At 40.4% G+C, this 26,806-nt stretch overlaps 1 protein-coding gene across 4 annotated transcripts in view; it reads left to right on the top strand.

The window, feature by feature from the left end:
• Positions 1–26,422, top strand: part of samd4a (sterile alpha motif domain containing 4A) — a 188,024-nt gene extending 161,602 nt beyond the window's left edge. For all 4 annotated transcript variants that reach the window (XM_078233900.1, XM_078233901.1, XM_078233899.1 and 1 more), the window contains 5 exons: positions 5,763–5,881; positions 13,012–13,213; positions 13,766–13,892; positions 17,620–17,703; positions 23,455–26,422. In XM_078233900.1, the coding sequence (XP_078090026.1) occupies positions 5,763–5,881; positions 13,012–13,213; positions 13,766–13,892; positions 17,620–17,703; positions 23,455–23,483 (561 nt within the window). In that variant the 3' untranslated portion in view covers positions 23,484–26,422. The remainder of the gene's footprint in view (positions 1–5,762; positions 5,882–13,011; positions 13,214–13,765; positions 13,893–17,619; positions 17,704–23,454) is intronic.
• The last annotated feature ends 384 nt before the right edge of the window (positions 26,423–26,806 follow it).

The following is a 26,806-nucleotide window of genomic DNA, read 5'->3' as shown; positions in this document are numbered from 1 at the left end:
CAACCCCATATCCTTTAACCTTTTTTGCCCCAAGAGCTATATCTAACCCTTTCTTGAAAACATACCATGTTTTAGCCTCAGCTGCTCAGTGGTAGTGAATTATTGCACAATCATCAGCAACAAATGCTATCTCAATTTTGCTGTAGATAAATATTTATTTGATTTATTATTGTCACATGTATTAGTATACAGTGAAAAGTATTGTTTCTTGCGCACTATACAGACAAGGCATACTGTACGTAGAGAAGGAAAGGAGAGAGTGGAGAATATAGTGTTACAGTCATAGCTAAGGTGTAGAGAGAGACCAACTTAATGCGAGGTAGGTCTATTCAAAAGTCTGATGGCACATCTTGCAAGAAATCGCCACACTCTGGCGCCATCTTGGATCAATATTGAAGCTCTGGTTGTCTAAATATTAAATAATAAACAAGTAGTCCTTATAATTTTGGAACAGACACCCAAGGTACGTGTGCAGTAACAAATGAAGAGAGGCAATTATTTGATCTGGTCCTTGAGATGAAGTTAGCCACACGCTAAAACTGCCCCCTCTCTCCCTGTGGACATTCTAGATTTTTTGTTTCACACTTTTCTCTCGATATGTTGATTTGATTTATTATTGTCACATGTATTAGTATACAGTGAAAATTATTGATTCTTGCATGCTATACAGACTAAGCATACCGTAGTTAGGGAAGGAAAGGAGAGAGTGTAGAATGTAGTGTTGCAATCATAGCTGGAGAGTAGAGAAAGATCAACTTAATGCAAGGTAAGTCCATTCAAAAGTCTGATTACAGCAGGGAAGAAGCTGCTTTTGAGTCGGTTGGCACCTGTCCTCGGACTTTTGTATCTTTTTCCCGACGGAAGAAGGTGGAAGAGAGTATGTCCAGGGTGCATGGGGTCCTTGATTATGCTGGCTGCTTTCTGAGGCAGTGGGAAGTAGACAATATCAATATTTGAGAGGCTGGTTTGAATGATGGACTGGATTTCATGCATGACCCTTTGTAGTTTATTGTGATCTTGGGCAGAGCAGGAGCCATACCAAGCTGTGATACAACCGGAAAGAATGCTTTCTATGGTGCATCTGTAAAGATTGGTGAGAGTTGTAGCGGACATGCCAAATTTCCTTAGTCTCCCGAGAAAGTTAGGCGTTGGTGGGCTTTCTTAACTATAGCGTCTGCATGGAGGAGCCAGGACAGGTTATTGGTTATCTGGACACCTTAAAACTTAAAGCTCTCGACCATTTCTACTTCGTTCCTATTGATATAGATAGGGACATGCCCTCCACTATGCTTCCTGAAGTCAATGACTATCTCCTTCGTTTTGTTTACATTTGAGAGAGATTATTATCGTCGCATCAGTTCACTAGATTCTCTATCTCTTTCCTGTACTGTGTCTGCTTATTGTTTGCGATCCGACCCACAACGATGGTGTCATCAGCAAACTTGAAAATTGAATTGAAGGGGAATTTGGCCATACAGTCAAAGGTGTATAAGGAGTATAGTAAAGGGCTGGGGACACAGCCTTGGGGAGCACCAGTACTGAGGATGATCATGGGGGAGGTGTTTTTTGCCTATCCTTACTGAATGCGGTCTGTGGGTTAGGAAGTCTAGGATCCAGTTGCAGAGGGAGGAGCCAAGCCCCCGGCCACGAAGTTTGAAGATGAGTCTCTCAGGAATAAAAGCTGGGCTGTAGTCTATGAATAGGAGTCTGACATAGGTGTCTTTGTTATCTAGGTGTTCCAGGGTTAAGTGTAGGGGCCAGGGAGATGATGTCAGCTGTGGATCTGTTGTGGCGATAGGCAAACTGTAGTGGATCCAGGCAAGCCTGGGAGGCCGGAATTAATTGTGCCATGACTAACCTATCGAAGCACTTATAATGGTGGATGTTAGAGCCACCGTACGATAGTTATTAAGGCACGCTGCTTGGCTTTTCTTTGGTATCAGGATGATGGTCATCTTTTTGAAGCAAGTGGGTACCTCAGATTGGTGTAAAGAGGGGTTGAAGATGTTTGTGGAAACCACCCCCCCCCCCCCCAAAAGCTGGTCTATGCAGGACCTGAGTGCTCATCTGGATACCCCATCTGGGCCAGCTGCTTTCCGTGAATTGACTTTTGAGAAGGCTGCTCTGACGTTGGCAATGGTGACTCGGATACAGGTTCATCCAGGATGGAGGACATGCTCTGGCTGACCTCTTGCTCAAAACGGGCATAGAATGCATTGAGCTCATCGGGGAGGGGTGCATTGGAGCCGGCGAGTAGGGTTTAAATAGATTGACTTACATGTGTGTGTCATATGGTAATGGGAGGAGCTAGGTTTACAGAGAGACAAGCTGGCAATTGCTGTTTATTTGTACAGAGCAGTAGCTCTTTCTCTCTCAAAACTCAAGTCTGGGACCTGCTAGAAAATAGATGTCTCTCTCCAAGAGATCTGCAGAAGGCAAGGGGTGTTTTCTCTCTCTTTCACTCTGCAGTTCTGCTGTGTGAAGACGGGTGTCTCTCTCTCTCTCTCTCTCTTTCTGTCCAGAGGTGTGAAAAGACTGGTGGACTACCAACTCGTGTAAGTTTACGTCTATGGGGTATGTTGCTTAAATTGGAACTAATAGAGAAAGCTAGCAGTTAAGAATTATACCTTGTCATGTTTAAGTAATTCAATTGATAAAAGTTACAGTAATTCTTTTTGTTTTAATTAATTAATATAGGGTAGCCAGGGAGAGTGTTGGCCCACTCAAGGACAGGGGAGGGAATCTATGTATGGAGCCAGAGGAAATGGGTGAGGAATTAAATGAGTACTTTGCATCCGTATTCACCAAAGAGAAGGACTTGGTGGATGATGAATCTGGGAAAGGGTGTGTAGATAGTTTGAGTCATAGTGAGATCAAAAAGGAGGAGGTATTGGGGTTCTTGAGAAACATTAAGGTAGACAAATCCCCAGGATCTGATTGGGTATACCCCAAAATACTGAGAGAGGCAAGGGAGGAAATTGCTGGGGCCTTGAGAGAAATCTTTGTATCTTCACTTGCTACAGGGGAGATCCCAGAGAAAGCCAATGTTGTTCCTTTGTTTAAGAAGGTAGCAAGAATAATCCAGGTAATTACAGGCCAGTGAGCCTGACGTCAGTAGTAGGGAAATTATTGGAGAGGATTCTTCGAGACAGGATTTACTCCCACTTGGAAATAAGTGAACATATTAGCGAGAGGTAATATGGTTTTGTAAAGGGGAGGTCATGTCTCACTAACTTGATTGAGTTTTTCGAGGAAGTGATGAAGATGAGGGTAAGGCAGTGGATCTTGTCTCCATGGACTTCAGTAAGGCCTTTGACAAGGTTCCTCATGGCAGATTGGTGCAGAAGATGAAGTCACATGGGATCAGAGGTGAGCTGGCAAGGTGGATACAGAACTGGCTCGGTCATATTAGATAGGGTAGTAGTGGAAGGGTGTGTTTCTGAATGGAGGACTGTAACAAGTGGCGTTCCTTGGGGATCAGTGCTGGGACCTTTGCTGTTCGTAATATATATAAATGATTTGGAAGAAAATGTAACTGGTTTGATTTGTAAGTTTGCGGATGACACAAAGGTTGGTGGATTTGCGGATAGCAACGAGGACCATCAGAGGATACAGCAGGATATAGATCAGTTGGAGGCTTGGGCGGAGAGATGGCAGATGGAGTTTAATCCGGACAAATGTGAGGTAATGCATTTTGGAAGGTCTAATAAAGATAGGAAATATACAGTAAATGGCAGAACCCTTAGGAGGGATCTGAGTGTACAGGTACACAGGTCACTGAAAGTGGCAACGCAGATGGAGAAGGTAGTCAAGAAGGCATACGGCATGCTTGCCTTTATCGGCCAGAGCACTGAGTTTAAAAATTGGCAAGTCATGTTGCAGCTTTATAGAACCTTAGTTAGGCCGCATTTGGAATATAGTGTTCAATTCTGGTTGCCACACTACCAGAAGGATGTGGAGGCTTTGGAGAGGGTACAGAAAAGATTTACCAGGATGTTGCCTGGCCTGGAGGGCACTATCTATGAGGAGAGGTTGGGGAAACTTGGTTTGTTCTTACTGGAACGACGGAGGTTGAGGGGAGACCTGATAGAAGTTTACAAGATTATGAGGGGCATGGACAGAGTGGAAAGCCGGAAGCTTTTTCCTGAGATGGAAGAGTTAATTACTAGGGGGCATGGGTTTAAGGTTTAAAGGAGATGTACGAAGCAGGTTTTCTTTACACAGAGAGTGGTGGGTGCCTGGAACTCGCTGCTGGGGGAGATAGTGGAAGCAGATTCGATAGTGAGTTTTAAGAGGCGTCTGGACAAATACATGAATACGATGGGAATAGAAGGACATGGTCCCCGGAAGGGTAGCGGGTTTTAGTTCAGTTGGGCAGCATGGTCGGTGCAGGCTTTGAGGGCCGAAGGGCCTGTTCTTGTGCTGTAATTTTCTTTGTTCTTTGTTCTAAGCTGTATCGTTAAATAAAGTTGTTTTAATGAAGGCTTCCTAGTGGGTCAAAGAATCACTTCTGGAGTGAAACTCTATGGTCACACTAATGCCAAAATCAAAAATAGCTTGGGTCTAGGCTAACTTCATAATTATATTTGGAGATTCTATTCTGGTCCCTAACAACGCACAGTGTCCCTTTCATGCATAAGAAGTATGTCCATGTATTGCACTGTTTTCAATGAAATAAAAGCGTGTAGAAAGCCATTCCCTAATACATTCTCAATGGCAATGCCTCTACTAATCAACATCCACTTGCCAACCCATCAGCACTCTGGTGCAGTGTGCATTGTTGTTCCCTTAACTATTGGTACTCGTGCAAAGCAACCTGAGTGTAAGACAAAAAACTTCAACAATGTGTCTTTTTTTTTTCAGCAATACCCATGTTCAGCTTAGCTCAGTGGTAGGACTCTCACTTGAATTTGATAACTAGGCATTCAAGTCCCATTCTAGTTCATAATCTAGGCTGACACTTCAGTTTGGTAGTAAGGGATTGTTGGAGGTATTGCCTTTTGAATATGATGTTCAACTGAACAAGAAACATGTATTTCAAGCCCCTTCAGATTAACATAAAAGATTCAGTGAAATATTTTTTGAACAGCATAGTGTCTTGACAATATCCCTCCCTCAACCAGCTCTGCCAAAACAGATTCACTGGCTATTCATGTTATTGCTGTTTATAGGGCTTAACCGCGCACAGATTGACTGATTGCTGTAATTACCTGTCAAACAAAAGCTGACGTTTTATAACTCCAGAGAAAGGACAATTCTCTTAGCTATGGAAATACATTGTACCTTTAGGTTATTAAGCATGTGCATAATGCATTTCTATATTTATAACTTTCAGATGTATAGTAATAAATTTTCATAATGTATAAGTATTATATAATGACCTGGGATATTCCAGGCATTATATGCTTTTTTTAAGCATATGATCTTTTATTGTGTAGGTCTTTTTCAGAATAGATATTTATTCTAATGTATCTGAGAGTTGTATTTAATTTGTATTTGTCAGTGGAAATCAAAATATACAACAGTCTAGAACAACTGTGTCACCTGATGTCGTATTACTGATGTAAGGAGAGAAAAACATTAGTTTTACCACTGATGTATGTGAAGTGTAATTTTACAATTCTGAAAATGTCCTATTAGTATTAGCTTGAATGATGCTTAATAATATTATGTTGACTTAATTTATGAATCTAAAATTAATATTTTCACATTGTGTACTGACATTTTATCATTTTAATTAGAATTGTTTGCTTTTCTCTTAGGCTTTCACAGAGACACAGAAGAAGAGGTTGTTGTCTTGGAAACAGCAGGTTCAGAAGCTCTTTAGGTCTTTCCCCCGGAAATCCCTCTTGGATATGCCAGGTTATCGACAGCAAAGAAGGTGTGTTTGGATTTACTATCTATTCATTTTAAATCCATTTATCCTTCCTAACTAATATGTGCCTTTATCTAATGAAATTGTGTGGTGAGCAAAAAAAAAATTCTTTTGGCCTTGCACTAATTAATGCAAACAATGTAAACTTCTAAAACTTGCAAAATATCAGCTAAACAACAAAATACCCTGTTACTGCTTATTTATCCCAGATATCCATACAATTAATGATTCTGCAGAGAATTGCAGTGTGCATATTTTTAAGTTAGTCACTAACACATCATTGGAAGTTTTTGGTTGTCGTAGTTTATGTAATCAATCCTCGTGTTCAATTTAATGATATATTTGCTACTCTGAGTTGCAATTAAATTTGTGTTCATGCTTATGTAATTTTTGGTGTTGGGCCTGTTTTCTATCACTTTACTGAATGGTTATTCCATTGCTATGAAGTGGATATCTCTAAATTGAAGTGCGTTCTTCTCATTATTGATCAGTTTAGTCTGGTCTATGATTGCTCTTTAATTTGAAAGTAAAATGATGTAGATTAATCTAACAGACCAGTGGGAGTATAATATACTGCAATTTTAGGGTAGGTAGAGTAATTAAGATTGTACTATTCAGGTAATTAAAATAGGTTTAGAAGTTTAGGGTTAGATCAACAGAGCTAACTTAGATTAAAAATCATTGCAAATTCTTAGTCATTTGCAAAAGTATTAAAGTTTCTACTAATGTATTCAACGAGGCAAAAATCCATTCTTGCATTTAATTTTTTTCCAACTGTCTTGGGTTCTTGCTGATTTCTTTCACATTAGACTGATAAAATCTCACACATAAACTTCAGGTGTTTCGTTTAAAGATGGGAATAAGCCAGAAATCTAAACAGTCAAAATTTATTTTGCTTTATCAGGTAGTTTGACTTTTTTGTGAAATCATTGATTAATTAATGAAGAGAAATTCAAATGTTTGGAGCAAAACTGCATTTAAATGTCATACCATTGATTAATATTATAGTAATTACAATTCTGTAATTCTGAAAGTTATTCACTGGGTGGGCCAGTCAAGGTCATGTAAAGCAAATTGCTCATTCACTCTAAATAAGTCAATAGTAATCAAAACACACAAAGCATCTGCACAGTTTTGTACTCTTTTTCACTTCTGTCTCCAGCATATTTTCACTAGTCAACAGAGACAAGCAGTGAACATCAATAGAGAAGAAATGAATAATAACCCCTAACTAACAATGGTTTTAGACACGAGTGTCTTGCCTTCCTTCCCAACCGTTCCCGTGACAATCCAGCAAATTCCAGAAGGAAACCTGAGACAAAGAAGATTTGAATGTAAAACTTCTTGTAGTGATTCAACTTTCTAACATTGTGACAACAAGGTCCCAAAACCTTGCTTGCTTTTATGGGCTTATGGCTTTATTGAATGTCAGTGTTTTTATAAATGTAAACCAAGAAATGCAAAATACTTGATGTAATATATCAAATGTGTATTTTGCTTGTGCAATCACGGAGAAGAGGTTTGGTGGTGTGACTTACATTGGCACGAGCTGTTTTCTGCCGAGTCAATTGACATGAAAGGTATAATATATACACAGTTTTCTTCCAATTACTGTTTAAAAGAAGGTCAACAGTCATGTATCTTCATTTCAAACCATGAAATTGAAGAAAAAATCTGTACGGTACAGCTTTTGAGGTTTCTAGCCTTAAACTCTACATGACAGTCATATGTTTGTGCATTTTCATCATGTAAGTTCCCCTCCAAGCCACTCACCGTCCTGACTTGGAAATATATCGCCGTTCCTTCACAGTCGCTGGGTTAAAATCCTGGAATTCCCTCCCTAACGGAATTGTGGGTCGACCCACAACACATGGACTTCACCACCACCTTCTCAAGGGGAACTAGGTATGGGCAATAAATGCTGGCCAGCCAGCAACGCCCATGTCCCACGAAAGAACTTTAAAAATTTCTGTTTCTGTGCAAGTACATAAATATTCTATTAATTTAATAATTAAAGCTAAACATTGCTTTTCAAAGAACAAAGAAAATTGCAGCACATAAACAGGCCCTTCGGCCCTCCAAGCCTGCACTGACCATGCTGCCCAACTTAACTAAAACCCCCTACCCTTCCGGGGGCCATATCCCTCTATTCCCATCCTACTCCTCTATTTGTCAAGACACCCCTTAAAAGTCACTACTGTATCCACTTCCACTACCTCCCCCGGCAATGGGTTCCAGGCACCCACCACACTGTGTTCAAAAATCTGCCTCATAGATCTTCTTTAAACTTTGTCCCTCGCACCTTAAACCTAGTGCCACCTAGTAATTGACTCTTCCACCCTGGGAAAAAGCTTCTGACTATCCACTCTATCCATGCCTCTCATAATCTTGTAGACTTCTATCAGGTCGCCCCTCAACCTCCGTCGTTCCAGTGATAACAAACCAAGTTTCTCCAACCTCTCTTCATAGCTAATGCCCTCCATACCAGGCAACATCCTGGTAAATCTTTTCTGTACCCTCTCCAAAGCCTCCACATCCTTCTGGTAGTGTGGCGACCAGAATTGAACACTATATTTCAAGTGCGGCCTAACTAAGGTTCTATAAAGCTGCAACATGACTTGCCAATTTTTAAACTCTCTGCCCCGGCTGATGAAGGCAAGCATGCTATATGCCTTCTTGACTACCTTCTCCACCTGCATTGCCAATTTCAGTGACCTGTGTACCTGTACACCCAGATCCATCTGCCTGTCAATACTCTTAAGGGTTCTGCCATTTACTGTATATATTTCCTATCTGTATTAGACTTTACAAAATGCATTACCTCACATTTGTCCGGATTAAACTCCATCTGCCATCTCTCCGCCCAAGTCTCCAACTCATCTATATCCTGCTGTATCCTCTGATGGTCCTCTTTACTATCCGCAAATCCACCAACCTTTGTGTCATCCACAACTTACTAATCAAACCAGCTACATTTTCCTCCAAATCATATATATATATATACAAACAGCAACGGTCCAGCACTGATCCCTGAGGAATGCCGCTTGTCACAGCCCTCCATTCAGAAACGCACCTTCCACTGCTACCCTCTGTCTTCTTTGACCGAGCCAGTTTTGTATCCACCTTGCCAGCTCACCTCTGATCCCATGCGACTTCACCTTCTGCACCAGTCTGCCATGAGGGAGCTTGTCAAAGGCCTTACTGAAGTCCATGTAGACAACATCCACTGCCCTACCCTCATCAATCCTCTTTGTCACTTCCTCGAAAAATGCGATCAAGTTCGTGAGACATGACCTCCCCTTCACAAAACCATGTTGCCTCTCACTAATACGTCCACTTATTTCCAGGTGGGAATAAGTTCTGTCTCGAAGAATCCTCTCCAATAATTTCCCTACCACGGATGTAAGGCTCACCGGCCTGTAATTACCTGGATTATTCTTGCTACCCTTCTTAAACAAATGCAAAAACATTGGCTATTCTCCAATCCTATGGGACCTCCCCTGAAGCCAGTAAGGATACAAAGATTTCTCTCAAGGCCCCAGCAATTTCCTCCCTTGCCTCTCTCAGTATTCTGGGGTATATCCCATCAGACCCTGGGGACTTGTCTATCTTAATGTTTCTCAAGAACCCCAATACCACCTCCTTTTTGATCTCAACACGACTCAAACTACCTACACACCCTTTCCCAGATTCATCATCCACCAAGTCCACCGTGGATGTTGTCTATATGGACTTTAGTAAAGCGTTTGACAAAGTCCCTCATGGTAGGCTAGTGAAAAAGGTTGGATCCCATGGGATAAAGGGGGAGGTGGCTAGATGGGTGGAGAACTGGCTTGGTCATAGAAGACAGAGGGTGGTAGTGGAAGGGTCTTTTTCCGGCTGGAGGCCTGTGACTAGTGGTGTACCGCAGGGCTCTGTATTGGGACCTCTGCTGTTTGTGATTTATATAAATGGTCTGGAAGAAGGAGTAACTGGGGTGATCAGTAAGTTTGCGGACGACACAAAACTGGCAGGACTTGCAGATAGTGAGGAACATTGTCAGAGGCTACAGAAGGATATAGATGGGCTGGAAATTTGGGCAAGGAAATGGCAGATGGAGTTCAATCCTGATAAATGCGAAGTGATGCATTTTGGTGGGAATAATGTAGGGAGGAGCTACACGATAAATGGAAGAACCATAAAGGGTGTAGAGACGCAGAGGGACCTGGGTGTGCAAGTCCACAGATCTTTGAAGGTGACGTCACAGGTGGAGAAGGTGGTGAAGAAGGCATATGGCATGCTTGCCTTTATAGGACGGGGCATAGAGTATAAAAGTTGGGGTCTGATGTTGCAGATGTATAGAACGTTGGTTCGGCCGCATTTGGAATACTGCGTCCAGTTCTGGTCGCCACACTACCAGAAGGACGTGGAGGCTTTGGAGAGAGTACAGAGGAGGTTTACCAGGATGTTGCCTGGTATGGAGGGGCTTGGTTATGAGGAGAGATTAGGGAAACTGGGGTTGTTCTCCTTGGAAAGACGGAGGATGAGGGGAGACTTAATAGAGGTGTATAAAATTATGAAAGGCATAGATAGGGTGAACGGTGGGAAGCTTTTCCCCGGGTCGGTGGTGACGTTCACGAGGGGTCATAGGTTCAAGGTGAAGGGGGGGAGGTTTAACACAGATATCAGAAGGACATATTTCACACAGAGGGTCGTGGGGGCCTGGAATGTGTTGCCGGGCAAGGTGGTGGAGGCGGACACACTGGGAACATTTAAGACTTATCTAGACAGCTATATGAACGGAGTGGGAATGGAGGGATACAAAAGAGTGGTCTAGTTTGGACCAGGGAGCGGCGCGGGCTAATTGTTCCTTGTTTCTTGTTTCATGGCTTCATTCTATGATCATCTTGCTGGTGCCAGTACAGAGCGAGACTGCGGATAGTTGGGAACCTGTCTCGGGGGCAGGGAATTCATATGGTGTTCGTGGAAGTGGAAATGACTAGGGTTGGGAAGCATTTTCCGATCAGGGCCATTGTGATCTCCTGGACTCGTTTCGATCGCCTCAGGGGGTCGGAGAGGAATTTCCCAGATTTTTCTTTCCCCATATTGGCCCTGGGGTTTTTCACTCTGGGTTTTCACCTCTCCCTGGAGATCACATGGTCTGGAATGGGGGGGTGGGGGTGAGTTAATAGGTTGTAATGAACAAAGCATCGTAGCTGTGAGGGACAGCTCGGTGGATAGGATATTGGTATGTAGATAGGCTGGAAAATTGGGCGGGGATCCTGGATTCAGGATTCAATCCTGGACCGGGGAGCGGCGCGGGCTTGGAGGGCCGAAGGGCCTGTTCCTGTGCTGTATTGTTCTTTGTTCTTTGTTCAAGTCCTTCTCTTTGGTGAATACTGATGCAAAATACTCATTTAATACCTCGCCCATTTCCTCTGGCTCCACATATAGATTCCCTCCGTCCTTGAGTGGGCCAACCCTCTCCCTGGCTACCCACTTGCTCTTTATATATGTATAAAAAGCCTTGGGATTTTCCTTAATCTTACTGGCCAATGCTTTTTCGTGACCCCTTTTAGTCCTTTATTTTCTTTGCCTCTTGATGATTAATTGCAAAATAAGTTCACTTTCATTAGTGGGTTTGATAATTACTTGGAAATTGCAACATGCAAGCAGGCCATCTGACCCAGTGAGCCTGTCTTTCACAAAAGCAGTGACGCAAATAAAATTATTCCCATTGACGGAAGGATTGAGAAGTAGAGGGCGCCAATTTAAGATTGACAAAAGAAGCTATAGCGATATGAGGAAAGAACTTTCACACGAGCGGTTAGAATCTGGAATGCCAGGGAATAAGGCCAGCTGTGTTGCTCTTACAGAGAGCTGGCGCAACTTAAATGGGCCAAATGGCATCCTCCTTTGATTCTGTGATAATGTCACGTACAAACCATGTTCACCTTTTTTTCTAATTCTCCTCCTCTAATTGCTTTAGTAACATTCTAATTTGGTCTTTGCATCAATCACATCCTCACAAACCTCTGTGTATATAAAAATAACTATCCTGATCTTTGTCCTAAGTCTCTTAGATCCCATCATTCTACACAATCAATCGCTGCAGTCAGATTCTATCTGTTCTGTCCCATACCCCAAATTCTAAGCATTTGTATCAAATCACCCCAAAATCATGATTGTTCCAATGAAAACAGCCCTCATTTTTCAAGTTCTGATTGATATTTCCCCATAAGAGACAACATTCTAATTAATCTTTGCCCTATTTTCTCTTAACACCTCACCATTGTTCTTGAAATGTAGAACTCAAAATTGCACCATTGTGCAAACAGACATTATATTCCATCTGCCACAATTTTGAATTTTTCAATTGCTTATCAGTATCCATCTTTTTCCTTTTCTACTCCAATTTATTTACGATGCCTGTTCCTTTAGTACTTTCTGTAAAATTGGATACCATGCCTCCTTTTCTGACGGATGAATAGAAGTGATCCCAGAACACAACACCGTGGGGCACTGCTACTCACATCCAACCACTCTGAGAAACTGCCCTTAACTCCTTACTGTTCGTCAAGTTAGCACCTGCAATTTGAAACTCCCACATCCTACAGAAACGTCACGTCTGTGTTGCCATTATTGCAAATGTTACATAATAAACTGTATGACTAAAATACTTTAATTTCAGTTAAACTACTCTGCTCCTCTTTCCTCTAGTCTCTTTGCTGTCTCTCATGCCAAATTCCTATTCATGGAAATACAATTTCATTTGTGTTACCACCTCATTCCCTTTTCCATGTACTCTGGTGTGCCTTGTATGTGCAGTTTGCTAATTATTTTTGGATTCCAACCAAATTCAATCACAAAATAATTTCAGCAGTTAAATTGACCCAACTAAAGTAGGTTAATATTATGGTCATCTAACACCTGTTGACTGCCAATTGGCTATTGACTGTACAAATTTAATTTTTTAACATGCAGTTAGAGGAAAACAACACACAGAACTAAATTAATTATAGACCTTCCACATTTCCTTTCGGCACACTACAGGATATCTGTTGGGGCTTTGATAACTTTAGTCAATTTTTGTCATGACAGTTCTTTTTTAAATGTTAAGACTGAATGTTATATTTACCTATCTGTTCTTTACACAGCTGGGGTTTTAGTCAGTCCAACTCCTTACCAGCAGCTGGATCTGTGGGTGGAGGAATGGGTAGACGAACTCCACGCCAATTTCAGATGCCCCCTCGAAATATGCCCACAGCTCGTCTGGGTCTTATAGGCCCCAGTGGACTTTTGGGTGCCCCACAGCGTAGTGCTACCAGCAATCCTGCCATATTAAAACAAGGGAGACAGGTTTGTTCAAGTCTTTTTGCCTTTTGTATTGCACTTTAAAAAATATGTAAGTATGCATTCTTGGAAATGTGTTGGTTTAAGTGCAATTTTTGTTTAGTGAACAACTTAACCAGGAATGTTGTATTTTAAATGGGCAGGAAAATAGACTGAACTGCATTTGCCAAATCTGGACTGGAAACATTTCTCAGATTTTCCTGATTTGAGAACTTTGCGGGTTCCTTTTTAAAAAAGACCCAGTGAGAACAGTCTGCAGGCATTTCCTGTTTTTCCTCACTTTGGTGTGTAAAGGTACTGAAACAGGATGATGAAAATATGGAAGAACAAATTCTGCTTCTCTGCGAATAGGAGAAGCCAAGAATTTTATGTGCGGACCGAGTTGTACAACAGATGCATTCAGAGGGTGTAGATATAAAACAATGAATGAAATTTGTAAGGATGGTAAGCTCTGGAGTAGATGTAAAATGTGCAACAGATTGTAAATGCCAACAGTTGCCCTACCTTAGAGGTAATATATTTTAAAATTATTTTGATAAATGGCTTGTATTTCCGCAGAACCTATGGTTTGCTAACCCTGGAGGAAGTAACAGTATGCCAAGTCGAACCCATAGTTCAGTACAGCGCACCCGCTCATTGCCTGTACACACATCACCACAAACTATGCTGATGTTCCAGCAGCAAGGTGAGTAGGAGAAGCTTAAGCAGATGCCTGTCTATACATGGATACAAATTAACATCAACATTTGCAAATGCTTGGAAAATGTTGAGCCTCAGTTGTCACAATGAATTCCATTCCTCTTGACTTATAAGAAGTTTATTTCTCTCCTTCTCTCACTCCACCCCATGTAGCCATCATTTAGGGTGGTTGGTTGGCTAAAGTCCAGAGTATGCAAACTCTAGTCTACTACAGCTTGAACAAAACTTTTCTGACGCTAGTCAGATTACTGGATTGATTAAATCACGGACATCAGTGGTGGTATTTGTCCCTATAAATAACAGGTTGACTATGCTAGATCTTTACTTGGCTTTCTACCATAGGCTTTATGTTACAGCTGGAATTTTATTGCATTAATGCAACTACAACAAACCTTTTCTATTTTTAAATAATGTAGCGTAACAGATGCATCATGGAAGATATTCAGCTGATAAGTATTGATTAGGTTCATTGTATTCTAATACAAACGTATGAAATTGGAGCAGAAATACACTATTCAGCCTCTCGAGCCTGCTGCATCATTCAGTAGGGTCATGACTGATATGTTTGTGTTGAATTCTGCATCTATCCCTGATAACCTTTGATTCCCTTGCTTAGCAAGATTCTTTCTACCTCCACTTTAAAAACATTCAATGACCCCGCTTCCGCCACCTTATGAAGCAGAGTATTCCAAAGTCACACAATCCTCTGAGAAAAATCTTCCACATCTCTGTCCTATAAGGGCAACCCCTAATTTTAAAACAGTGCCCCATAGTTTTGGACTCACCCACAGGAGGAAACATCCTTTAACTGTTCATCTTGTCAATACCAGGTACTTGTGTACTTCATTCAAGTCACCCCTTACTGTTCCAAACTCTAATGGAAACAAGCCCAGCCTTTCCATCTACACTCCTAAGATACCTGCTCATTCCAGGTATCAATCTACTAAACCTTCTCTGAACTGCCTCCAATGCATTTACATCCTTCCTTAAATAAGGAGATCGAAAACGCACACAGTATTCGAGAAGCAGTTTCACCAATCCTCTCTAACTGAAGCATTGTCAATTCTTCTTGTAATAAAGGATAGCATTTTATTAACCACCTTGATTACATGCTGCGCCTGCATACTAACTTTTTATAGCTCATGCACAAGAACACCAAAATCCTTCTGCACCACGGCATTCTGCAGTCGTTCTTCACTTAAGTAATACTCTTGCCTTTTTATTCTTCCTGACAAAATGAACAACTTCGAGCTTTCCCACAACTGCCAGATCTTTGCCCACTCACTCAACCTATTTGTATTCATGCAAATTTAGCTACCATGCCTTTTGCTCCCCTCATCTTACATTGACGTAAATTTTAAAAAGTTGAGGTTTCAGCATCCTACCCCAATCAGACAAAGACCCATTCATGCTTACTCTGTTTAGTGCCAGCCAGACAATCTTCAATCCAGGCTAATATGTCACCCCCTACACCATGAACTCAACACCAATGCATCTACTATCTCATTGGCCACCTCTTTTAAGACCTTAGGATGACCCGGCGACTTGTCAGCCTGAAGCTCTATCATTTTGCTCAGTCCTGCTCCCCTAGTGATTGTAATATTACCATGTTCCTCTTTCCCCTCCACCTCCTGATTTACAGTTATTACTGGAATGTTTATTACATCCTCTTTAACGAATACAGAAGCACAGAATTGTTATGATGCAGAAGAAGGCCATTTGGCCCATCATGTCTGCACTGGCTCTCCAAATGAACATCGTGACTTAGTGCCATTATCCTGCATTTCCCCATATTCCTGCACATTGTTTCTATTGAAATAATTATCTGATGCCCTCCTGAATGCCTCGATTGAACCTGCCTCCAGACAGCGTATTCCAGACCCAAACCACTTGTGTGAAAAGTTTTTTCTCGCATCATGTTTGCTGTTTTTGTTGATCACTTTAAGTGAGTGCCCTCACGTTCTTGATTCTTTTACAAGCAGGAACAATAATTCCCTATCTACTCTGTCTAACCCCCTCATGATATTTAACATCTCTATCAAATCTCCTCTTTAAGCAGAACAGTCCCAAACACTCCAATCTATCCTCATAACTGAAGACTCTCATCTCTGGAACCATTCTTGTAAATCTCTTCTGCACTCTCTCTCTCCAATGCATTCGCATCCTTCCAATAGTGTGCGATTTTAAATGGCAAACTTAAGATGATTCCAACTTGGTTACACCAAAAGTTACCAAAAAATGTTTGAAGAATTAGAAGCATTTCTAACTTCTGGGTAGCTATTATTTTCTGACTGAGGCCAAACCCCGCACCCCGCACACACACAAAAGAGGATTCACTGCACCCCCCTTCTCCCCACCCCTTGCTCCAGACTGAACACACACTTTTCCTCCCACCCTGGAGGCCCAGCCAACAAACAGATCCTCCACCACAGCCCCAGGGACCCAACATCTTCCACCCCTGCAGGCCTGACCTGACCCACCCTCAAACCTCTGCGCCCCTGACGTCCTCATGCCCCTCAGCACCTTCTCTTTTTCATGTTCCCCTCACTCCCAGCCTGATTCAGAAGGTCGGGCGAGGCAGGCTGGAATAAAACAAAAACGCAGAAATTGGGCACAGAGCCGCAATCCAAAGTTGGTTGCCATGCCAAGGAAGTTCAGACTTCAACTATTCTTTATTTCAGATTGGAATAATGCATCGATCTTCCACTGCGATGTCATATCCCTCCTTGTATAATTTGGTGGTTTGCTGGTTGCTGCACTGTAGGCTGCATTACATGCTAGCACTATGAAATTGCCAGTGGTACCAGATTGCAATGAATTGTCTTCCAAATGAGGGGAGGTGGTGGCATAGTGCTTTTTCACTAAACGAGTAATCAGAAACCCAGGTTAATGCTCTGGGGTCTTATGTTCAAATCCCACCATGGTAGATGGTGAAATTTGAATTCGATAAAAATCTGGAATTAAAAGCGTAATGATGACCATGAAACCATTGCTGATTGTCATAACAGCTCATTTGGTTCACTAATGTCCTTTAAAGAAGGAAATCTTGCCTGGTCTGACCTACATGTAACTTCAGACCCACAGCAAAATGGTTGACTCTTAAAATGCCCTCAGAGATGGGCAATAAATGCTGGCACAGCCAGGCAACTGTCCATGTCCCAATAACAATGTTTTAAAAAATGTTTACATTTTGTTAGTTTTTTTCTATTGAGTTAAATTTAGCGCCAGGTTAATTCTTTGTTAGGGAACGAGTAAAAGACCATCAGATCCTTAGATGCAAATCAAATGTTTCCATTCAATTGGCGATCAAAGAGAATATATCACAGGCTCCTTATACTCCCAGGCATCTTGATCACCTCTCTTCCCCCCCCCCCCCCCCCCTTTCTTGGGGGGAATTAATTATGTCCTTGTGCAAAGCCAGATTGTAGGTCAACTCCTCACAGTAACACCGTGCAGCATGTTTGTTCCATTGTATATGTTATTGGAGTGAGAGGTGGATGTTTTGCCCACTGACTATAGTCCCCAAGTCGCATGTAAAGCCAGATTTCTGATTATGTAAATAATTTGCACCAACATATAAATGGGTCCCAAATGTATCAGTGTTATTTTTCATTCCTTACACTCTTGCCCTTTCAACTTAATAATTTGACACTTGTGAATTGTCTGTTAGATATTCAGTTTCACTCCTGGTAGGTGCACATTTTGCTTTTCAGAGTTCCAAGTGCCAGTGACAGAACCTGATATAAACAACAGACTGGAATCATTGTGTCTCAGTATGACTGAACATGCCCTGGGTGGTAAGTGAAAAGAGAATGTCATGCAAACATGTCCAAAAACCAAATGAAGCATCTGTATGATTGGAATGTTCAGGATGGCTTTATATGGAAAAGAATAATATCTTTTTAACTGATCTCATCCACATTTATGTTATAAGAAACATTTTAGTAAGGCATAGTTTGGCAACTTGTAAAGTTTTCTTTTCACTCGGCTAAATTAATTAAAAAGGAGAGTCTGAAATTCTATCTTCTGAAAAATCCACCTATACATCTACTGCATTCTATTTACTTATCCAGCTAATCATTCAGAAACTAGTAAATTTGTCAAATGGAACTTGGCTTTAACAGATTGGCCATAGTTGGTGACACATGCATTTCTAAATCCCCACTTAAGTGTGATGGATTCATAATAGTATAGATGTAGTGCTTTAATTTCATTTTAAATTGATATGCTGACTTGGGTGGACTGAGAAGACGAGAGCTTCACTTGGTTTAGGACATTATTTGACCCCTTGTTGAGATTAGTGTTTAGCAATCTATTACTTTTGTTTTGTTTAACATCAATGGTTGATTTAAATTAATGGATGACAGATAAACACATTTGCTAATGCACATTATTTAAGTGCACTGTTTTTGCATCTCTTTCACGAGTTATGTTTGAGTGCTACAAAGTGATTTTACATGCAAAAACTCTGCAGCATGGTCCTGTGTCTTGCAACATATTACATGGGTGAAAATATCTTTAATGGTGCTTAAATACTATAACCTTATTTGATTTTTGGAGCAATTAATACGCATGTGTCTCTGATATACAGGTACATTGATTCAAAATGCATGTTGATCCAGGGTTCGAAGGATTGATCTAGTCAAACAGTACATTCAGTGTCCAAGTTGTTTTCTAATAAGTATTCTCTGATTATTGACACACAACTTGGCAGATTTATATATGATTTCATTAATAAAGTGGTAACTGAATGTACTACTTGTAATTAAACCTGTAGATTCACAACAGAGTCCCTGTTTAAAACCATTTATTAGTAATATTTTTGGAAAAACTCAGTCAGTAATGTGGTGTGGTTTGGTATGTAGGACTGCTGTCCATATGTTAAGTCCCAGAATTCTAACAAAGTGAACTGTGTCTGTGTGCCATCTGCTTTGCATGTCTCTTAAATAGCTTATTAGTATAGCAAACCCTGAGGCATTTCCTTAAACATCACTTTCCCAGCAAAGTACGGTGTTGGGTTGACTTATGGTAAGATTGTATTTGCAGTCAGCTAGTTTTAGTTCAATGCAGTGAAAACCTCTCCAGGCCGTCATCAACTGAATAGTAAGTTTATATTCTAGGTAGGCAAAAGTTAAGATTTTTGCTTTTGCTGAAATAAAATCAGCCTGTGTTTGTTCCAACAAAAAATTTAAAAACTATTTAATCCATTTGAGTTCAAGTTGCTTGATGTCACAGCTAAAACCTATAATGTTCAGCATTTTTAGATGCATGCTGTATAGAATTTATTTTTAAATTAATTTAAGTAGTTTACATATTTATTAATTTAATTCATCTTAGTTCTTCAAATGTTGCCTTCAACTTTCTATTTTAAATTAAAATCCTCTCTCAAATATTGTAGCAAAAGTAATTAATTATTTTTCTGTGTTCGATGGTAACATCCAGTGCTGACACAGATATAGATACAATATTACTGATAATATAATAACCCATCAACAGCATGCATTTTGCAGTTAACCATCTCATCCCAAGTTCAAATGTTAATTTTCATTAAAAGGCAAATGTGATGTTCAGTGTATAAAAGTCCTGAAATGTTGCTCTAATTTGCCCAATAGAAATAAATTCTGTGCTAATTTGGAAGCACTAAAAAATCATATTCAGTGCTTCAAGTGCCTTAAATGATGAATGGATGATGGTGTATTGGTGAATCACAGAACTCTGTGGTAGGATGAAGATTTTTGTCCAAGTCTGAGGAAAGTTTAATATTTAAAATGAAGGTGGTGGGAAATCTGGAAACTTTAAACACACTTTTTTAGCTTTACCCTGTGAAGAATACGACTCGGGCAATTGAAATTACTTTTACTTCCTTGTATTAGAATTTTATTTCTTGTATTGGATTTTTATTGTTAGTTGTGAAAGCTAAATGTTTCACAGCTTGAAGTTCTGCATACGAGCTAGTTTTTCAGCCTAAGAAGGTGGGAGCTGTCTGTTTATGTCACCACTCTTCTTAAGCTAAGAGTAGTTCTGGTATCAAGTGAAATCACAGCTGTTTGGTTGATTCAAATTGTATATTTAACCAACCAAGTAGTCTATCAGAGTTGAACAGAATAGTCTATTTTTGATGATCCTTCTTGACCTTAGTATTTAAGATAGATAAAAACGGCTTTCAAGTGAGATACCAAGATTTTAGAATTTTGCTATTAGGATTGGAGAGGAGAGAAATTCCCCTTTTGAGATGCAGCAGTTGTGGCCACCTTGCGTTTATTACGGAGCATTAGTCTGGATCTCCTCAGTATAATGGGGGAGTATTAAAGCAAGTTTCTTATTACAAAGTACTGTGAATTCATTGGTGCCAGGAGCTTTGTCTGCTGGAGAGAAACTTAACAACCTTTATTTCTCATCCTCTCTTCCTGAACCATTACACCTCTCTTCCTGGCTCCTTCATGTAATCTTGCAGATTGACTATGGAATTAAGTTTGTCTTCCATGCATCATCTTCCAAGAAATTATTCTTCAAACGTTTAAATCCTTGGGTCTAGAAATCGATCTGCCTAATCTTTGGGCATTGGGGCCATTATTTACAACCTGTTTGTGCCCATTAAAATTAGGGTGGGTAACACGCAAACTTTGTGTGGCCACCTCATCAAAATGGTTGTGGTATTGACCTGAATGGCTCTGGCACTGCAGTCTGCTCCTGAATGTTCCCTGCAGCCCGAGAGCACTGAATGGGTGTGCACACCAAGATTGGTGGTTCTGCCGCACAACCCCCTGTAACTGTCAAGGTACATGGAGAAGTTTGGTTCCAACTTGGCAGAGAGGATGGTGCAGAGCTTTCCTACTCTGCGGCCTGCTACATCTCCCTGTGTGTTGTAAACCCAGAGGCATTGTGTTCCAAATGCCTAATTTTATATTTGTATCCTTTAGGAGTATAACTTGTAGTTTAGGAAATTAATTTTTTAAATGTAGGGTAAATGAAATCCCTGGTTTGTAAATAGACCGAAATATAATTGCAAATCAAAGGATGGCCTGTGTTTGATTAATAAGATAGTGGGAAGTATTGAAACTAAACACTGAACTACCTCTCTGAGCTTCTTGGTGGACATGATGTGGAGATGCTGGCGTTGGACTGGTGTAAGCACAGTAAGAAGTCTCTCAATACCAGGTTAAAGTCCAACAGGTTTATTTGGTAGCACAAGCCACTACCTTTTGGAGCGCTGAAGGGGCAGCGCTCCGAAAGCTAGTGGCTTGTGCTACCAAATAAACCTGTTGGACTTTAACCTGGTGTTGTGAGACTTCTTGGTGGAGACATGATGTTTACAGCTGATTCAATAAGGGGTTTAAATTATTCAAGGTGGTTTCCCTGACCTAAGGAAAGGTTTCAGAATTGGAAATAATTTGTTTAAAAGTCTTATCTGGGGCAACCCAGGCATGTCACTTTGCCAAAAGGATAGATTTCAGGAAGGTATTTTTGGTTCTGTGTTTTATCTGTATGATTTCTCTGAACAGAAGTGTTCAGTTAAAGCCTGGTAGTAATTTGGAGAAGGCAGATAGAGTCTGCCAGCAGCAGAGGGCAATGGAGAACGAATAACCAGTGACTTGGAGTCACTGGGCAAGAATGCAGCGAAGCCCCTGCTTGAGTTAGGGAGTCCACAATTGTGCAGTGTTGAAGGGAGCACCCACGTAAATGCTTAATGAAGAACCCCAAGAAATTGTATACCTCTGAGAGTAGCGGGATACTGAGCAGAATCAAAGCAAATTCCTGAAAGCTGTGGCACACCTTGATGTGGTCCCAAAAGAAGTGAAGGAATTTACAAGGTCCTGTACAGTATAGGGGAACTCTTGAATAGTAATTGAAGTAGAACAGGGTGGGTTCTATTGAGATTTTTGGGTTTAAAGTACAAGTGTTTACAAAGTATAGTCTTAAATTAGAAGTACTTGTTTTGGTTAACTCTTGTACAGTAAACTCTTGTACAGCAAAGGTTTTGTTTGATATGTGAAATCTTTTCAGTTAATAACCGGGAGTTCAAATTTATTTTGAAAAGGTACTGGTTTCTCCTGAGGTGATAACAACTACCATACTGCAGCCTTTGTGTATGCATCCCCTCATCCCCGAGAGGCTGAGCCAACGCTCTCTCGCAAATGCAGGAACTCAGTAAACTGCTTCCAAACACAGTCCTGGATACTGCTAGATACTTTGAAGTAACAAAAGTTCCAAAACTTTAACTTAAGCTGCAATCAAAGTGCCTTTCCCTTTAAAAACACCACTGCCAAGCCCACCTCAAGGCTTCACACTTTTTTTCCTCTTTGAGTAAATGACATAGACTTTGCTGTACCCACTCTGCCAGCCTACCAAGTGTCGAGCCACCCTACCCACTTACCTACTTGCACTTATTCACTAACACACCGGAAAACTATTTAAATGTCCCAACGCTTTTCAGTGCAATAGTGAATGAGTGCAAGTAAGGCAAGTGGGTAGACGCTTGACCGGCTGACAGAGTGGGTAGGGTGATGGGGTAGGGTCAAGGAGACAATGGGAAAGTTAGGGAAACTGGGAGAGTCAAGGGGGAATTGGAGGATGTGGTGAGGGCAGTGTTAAAAGGTCAGTGCGGAGTCCAGGCAGAGAGTGGGTGTCAGTTGTATTGTTAACCAGCAGTTAGACCTGTTCTTTTTTAAGGTTGGGGGGGGGTGGTTGGTTGGTCGGTCGGTGGGGAATGTGTAATGTGTCTGGCAGCCCACCCACCCTTGAACATATTGAGGCCCTTAAGTGGCGAATTAATGGCCACTTAAGGAACTCATTCCATCTCTGCAGCTAATTAATGTGCGGCAGAAGGTGTGGGCAAGATGGATATTCCAGGAGCTTTTACTGTGCCATCTGCTGTCAGGCAGGAATGGAAGGGACCTCTTTTGCGGAGCCCTCTGTGCCCATCAGAGGCACCACGCCCCCTCCTCCAGGATCAAATCCCTCTAACCTTCCCCCCCCCACCTGACCTTTTAAATCTGGGTGTCTCTTTCCTCCCCACCCACCCCACCACCACCACCACCTGAGTTCTGCCAGACAAGCCTGTCCATAATCTAAAATTTAACTGAGGTCTAAGCACCTTGGTGCCTCTTCCTTGAGGACAGCCTGTAGTCCCAGCAGTGGCCGCTGCTCGAACTTGGCATTACTCGAACTAAAGACCTGCCAGCCAATCAGATTGGTCAGCATGTCTGTAGGGCAGGACCTCCCCCCACATGGGGGTGGAAGGCCCACTGAATCAATCAAGGCTGTTCCAAGCATAGTATCGCTGTGGGGCAGCTGGTTTCTGTGTCACCGGGCTCAAGACTGACTCTTCCAGTCACTGGCCCAACATTTCCATGAGTAAGTTGTATTTTTATTATTTTGAGGCCGAATTTTGTTTGCACTATTGGAAAAGCTTATGTTTTTCATGATTCCCAAATAACAATTGTACTGTGTAGCTTTAAATAAAAATATTAGATTGTACCATGTCAAATTGTGTGTATAATCTATTAGCAATAAAACTACAGAGTACTGACTTTGCTTTTAATTTTCAGATGGCGTTGACAGAACCTCTACTATCTAGAAGGTTGAACTACATCACTGCTGCTGGCTCTGAACCACAAAAGTAGCTGCAGGTTCAGACCATTGTTCACAAGTTCCAGTCCCATGCCCTGGATTTGGTCAACTGATGTCTTGTGTTATGTTTCTGCAAGCTGTAATGAAGATATTTTTGTGCAAGAGTCTGGATTGTTACTGTATCACCAAAAGCTGAAATTTTGTCAGGCCAAACAAAAATAATTCTGTCCATGAAAAGGGTTTTGCAGTGAAGCACTCCTAGATGCCTAATACTGCATAATTTGTGTAAGCAGAGCAGTTAGTGTAGGTATGGCAAATGAATGGGGAGCCCTTTTGTAGTGATGAGGGAAGATTGAACTTGAAACAACACAACAACGGTTGGTTACATTTCTGTATTTTGAAAAGTTATTTTTTAAAGAAAAATCTATAAACTTGTACTACAAATGTGTGACCAAAAGTAAAAAAACCAGATGACATGTAAGATGTCTTTCATATTCATTGCATCTGATTGGGGTCATTAAACTCTTTCCAGAGTTAAAGTACTATTGTCATGAAGGGGGATCTGAAATGAGTGATTTAAGTGTAACTAAAATAAATTTACATATTGTTTACATAAACATAAAGGGTACATAAACATTTTCAGGTATGCCATTGTGATTTGTATTGTTAAAGCATTATTTTTTTCCTTCTGCAGTAGCAGCAGGTTTGCTTTTTTGATTAGCAGCAAGACCATGCTTCTAGGGTATATTTGGTCATTTTGAATAAGTTGTAAATGTAAGTGCTAGTCCTAAATAGGTACAAATGTTAATGATGAAAGAAGAGGATTTGGAATGTTGTTGAACGCGGGAGACTTGTGTAATATGGTAAGAGTTAAAGTTAATCGGCCTTGCAGTTTGCGAGTATGCTGCTTGCTCTTGTTTTGCTTTAGATTTTTGTGCCCACCACCCCCCCCATCCAAAAAGCCTGATATTTACAGTTAAAGCAAAGTTGATGCAGTATACAAATTGTCAGATCCTGAATGCCCTCCCCCCCCCCCCCCCCCATAACATACCCAAAGTAAGTGTTCAAATATTTGCAATCTAGAGCTTCAGCATCCGAGTGAGAGACGGTCTAATTTGATGATTAGTACAATATAATAAGGAAAAGAAAAGGCAAGTGCTGAGAAACATTCGAAGGAATGGGATGAAATGGAATACACGTGGATGTAGTATTGTCAGAAAGGGAGTCGGAAATGCAGTATTATAAATGAATTTGGTGAAAAAAGTGTCATACATAATGCATTTATGTTTAAACAGTGAATACAGCTTCAGAAAAGGTAATACGACTGCATTCACATTTAACACGTGCTGTTTAACGAGAGTCCTAAAAAGTATTTACAAATCAGAATTGATATTTATTCCTCCACTGATTTATAGATGCAGAGGTTATCTATTAATTAGATGTATTATTTTAGATATGTTATGTATTAACTTGCTATGGCTGGTAACCATGAGTATGTCTCAATATTAACATCCATTTAGTTAATTTTTTAATATTGCTTATTACTATTGACAAGGTATAGGTTAAATATTTACATAGCAACAAACATTTGTTTTGCTAAGAAGTGCTGTCTAGTGAATTAATTTTAACATGTGGCTTCTGTCTTGAGAACACTGATGCCATTCTCTGTTCTTCTGTTGAGTCCTGTATTGACTGCAGGTGTAGAGCTCGATTAATACTATCCTATGTAAAATGAATTATTTATGAAATGATGATTGCATGCATATAAGGCTGTGAAGTCAAATATCTAGAAATAAAGCGGCAGTGCCTTTCCTTTTGTATCTTCCACCTACCCCAAGTGTTAACTGTTTTATACAGAGCAAGGTAGCACCACCATTACAAAAACAAAGGTGATAAGACATATTCTTGATATTTATAGTTTTTGGTTTTGTTTTGTTAAATTTTGTGCACACAGGATATCTCTGCAAGCCCAGCACAAAGCCTGGCCTAGTAACTTGTTTCGAATATGCTTGAAGTGCTTAACAACTTCTGGACATTGAAAAATTTAGTTGAAGAGCCATACAGAACATTTATTCTACTGTAGTTAGCTGTGCCAGGAATGGAGGTTTTCTGTAATTTCTGCCAGGTTGCTGTGGTGCTTTTAAGAGATTATGATTAGTATGCAAGACACAAAATAGTGAAGATATTTTAAAAGTTCTGTATATTTACAAAGGCAGGTCTTGCAATAGATGTGTGTGCACTATCTATAAAACACTAAATAAAAAATTAAATTGTTTTGTACAAGTCATCAAAATTTGCTATGATGGCTTTTATTTTTTGTATTTCTTTATCTTGATTCAGAAAATAGTGAATGTTTATTCCTCTGGGAGGAATAGGAAGCAACAGCAACGCTAACAGTAATGACCTGGATACTTCCTCCCTTTTTTATTATATTATACCCTATATATTTATGAACAGTTTTGTTGAAGAGTTCAATGTAGAACCTCTCCTCTCTCTTTAAAATACACAGTCCCGTATTGCTTTTTTTTCCTTTGTTGCATGTCAGGCAGAGGCAATCCCTCATTGTAAATGCATGCATGCTTATGTTCCTGTTGCCCTCTGTAAAAAAAAAAGTAGTGTACAAGAAGTATGTTTCTTGCATAGTTACTGCTGCACATAAATGCATATTTTTACAGTTTGTCACCTTATGGAGAAAGCACGTTTGTTACATGTTAAAGCTTTATGACAAACACTAATATGTTTTACTTGCTGTTCTTTGCAAGTGTATAGTTTTCAAATGTTCTTGTTTAAAGTTACCAATGAATTACTCTTGTGACTTAAACAGCAAACTTGCTACAATGTATTTATTACTCCCATTTCTGTCACTTAACTAAAATGATGGTTATTTCATATCAGCATTATATTGAAAGTGAAGGGAGATGATTAATACAAGTTTTTGTAACACTGGTGTATGTGTCTTTTTTAACTGCAAAAATAAAATATGCACCTAGTTTGAACATTCATAGTATATTGGAAAAAAAACCTTTATGTTATCAGTCATGCCGTTGAAAGGAAAAATGGGCAGAAAGCTTAAGGGCAACATCTGTATTTTCCTCCCCTTTTTGTGAGTCTTTTTCTATGTCATTCTCTAGTGAAACAGCTGGAAAAGCTGCCTTTCCTCGTATGCCATCTATAAACGGATACGCTAGAACAACCAAGGCTGACTTGACCATCAGATGATTCCTCTCTTTCTCTTTTTTCTCTTCCCTTTGGGAAAGTGTTTGTATTTCATTCTGTGTATCCCTACGGGAACAATTACAATGTTTCAGACTGCAAATAGGCCTGTGTTCC

Source organism: Mustelus asterias, chromosome 18, assembly GCF_964213995.1.
Source record: "Mustelus asterias chromosome 18, sMusAst1.hap1.1, whole genome shotgun sequence".
Lineage (NCBI taxonomy): Eukaryota > Metazoa > Chordata > Chondrichthyes > Carcharhiniformes > Triakidae > Mustelus > Mustelus asterias.
The sequence above is the reverse complement of the archived record's forward strand: the minus strand, read 5'-3'. Positions and strand labels throughout refer to the sequence as shown.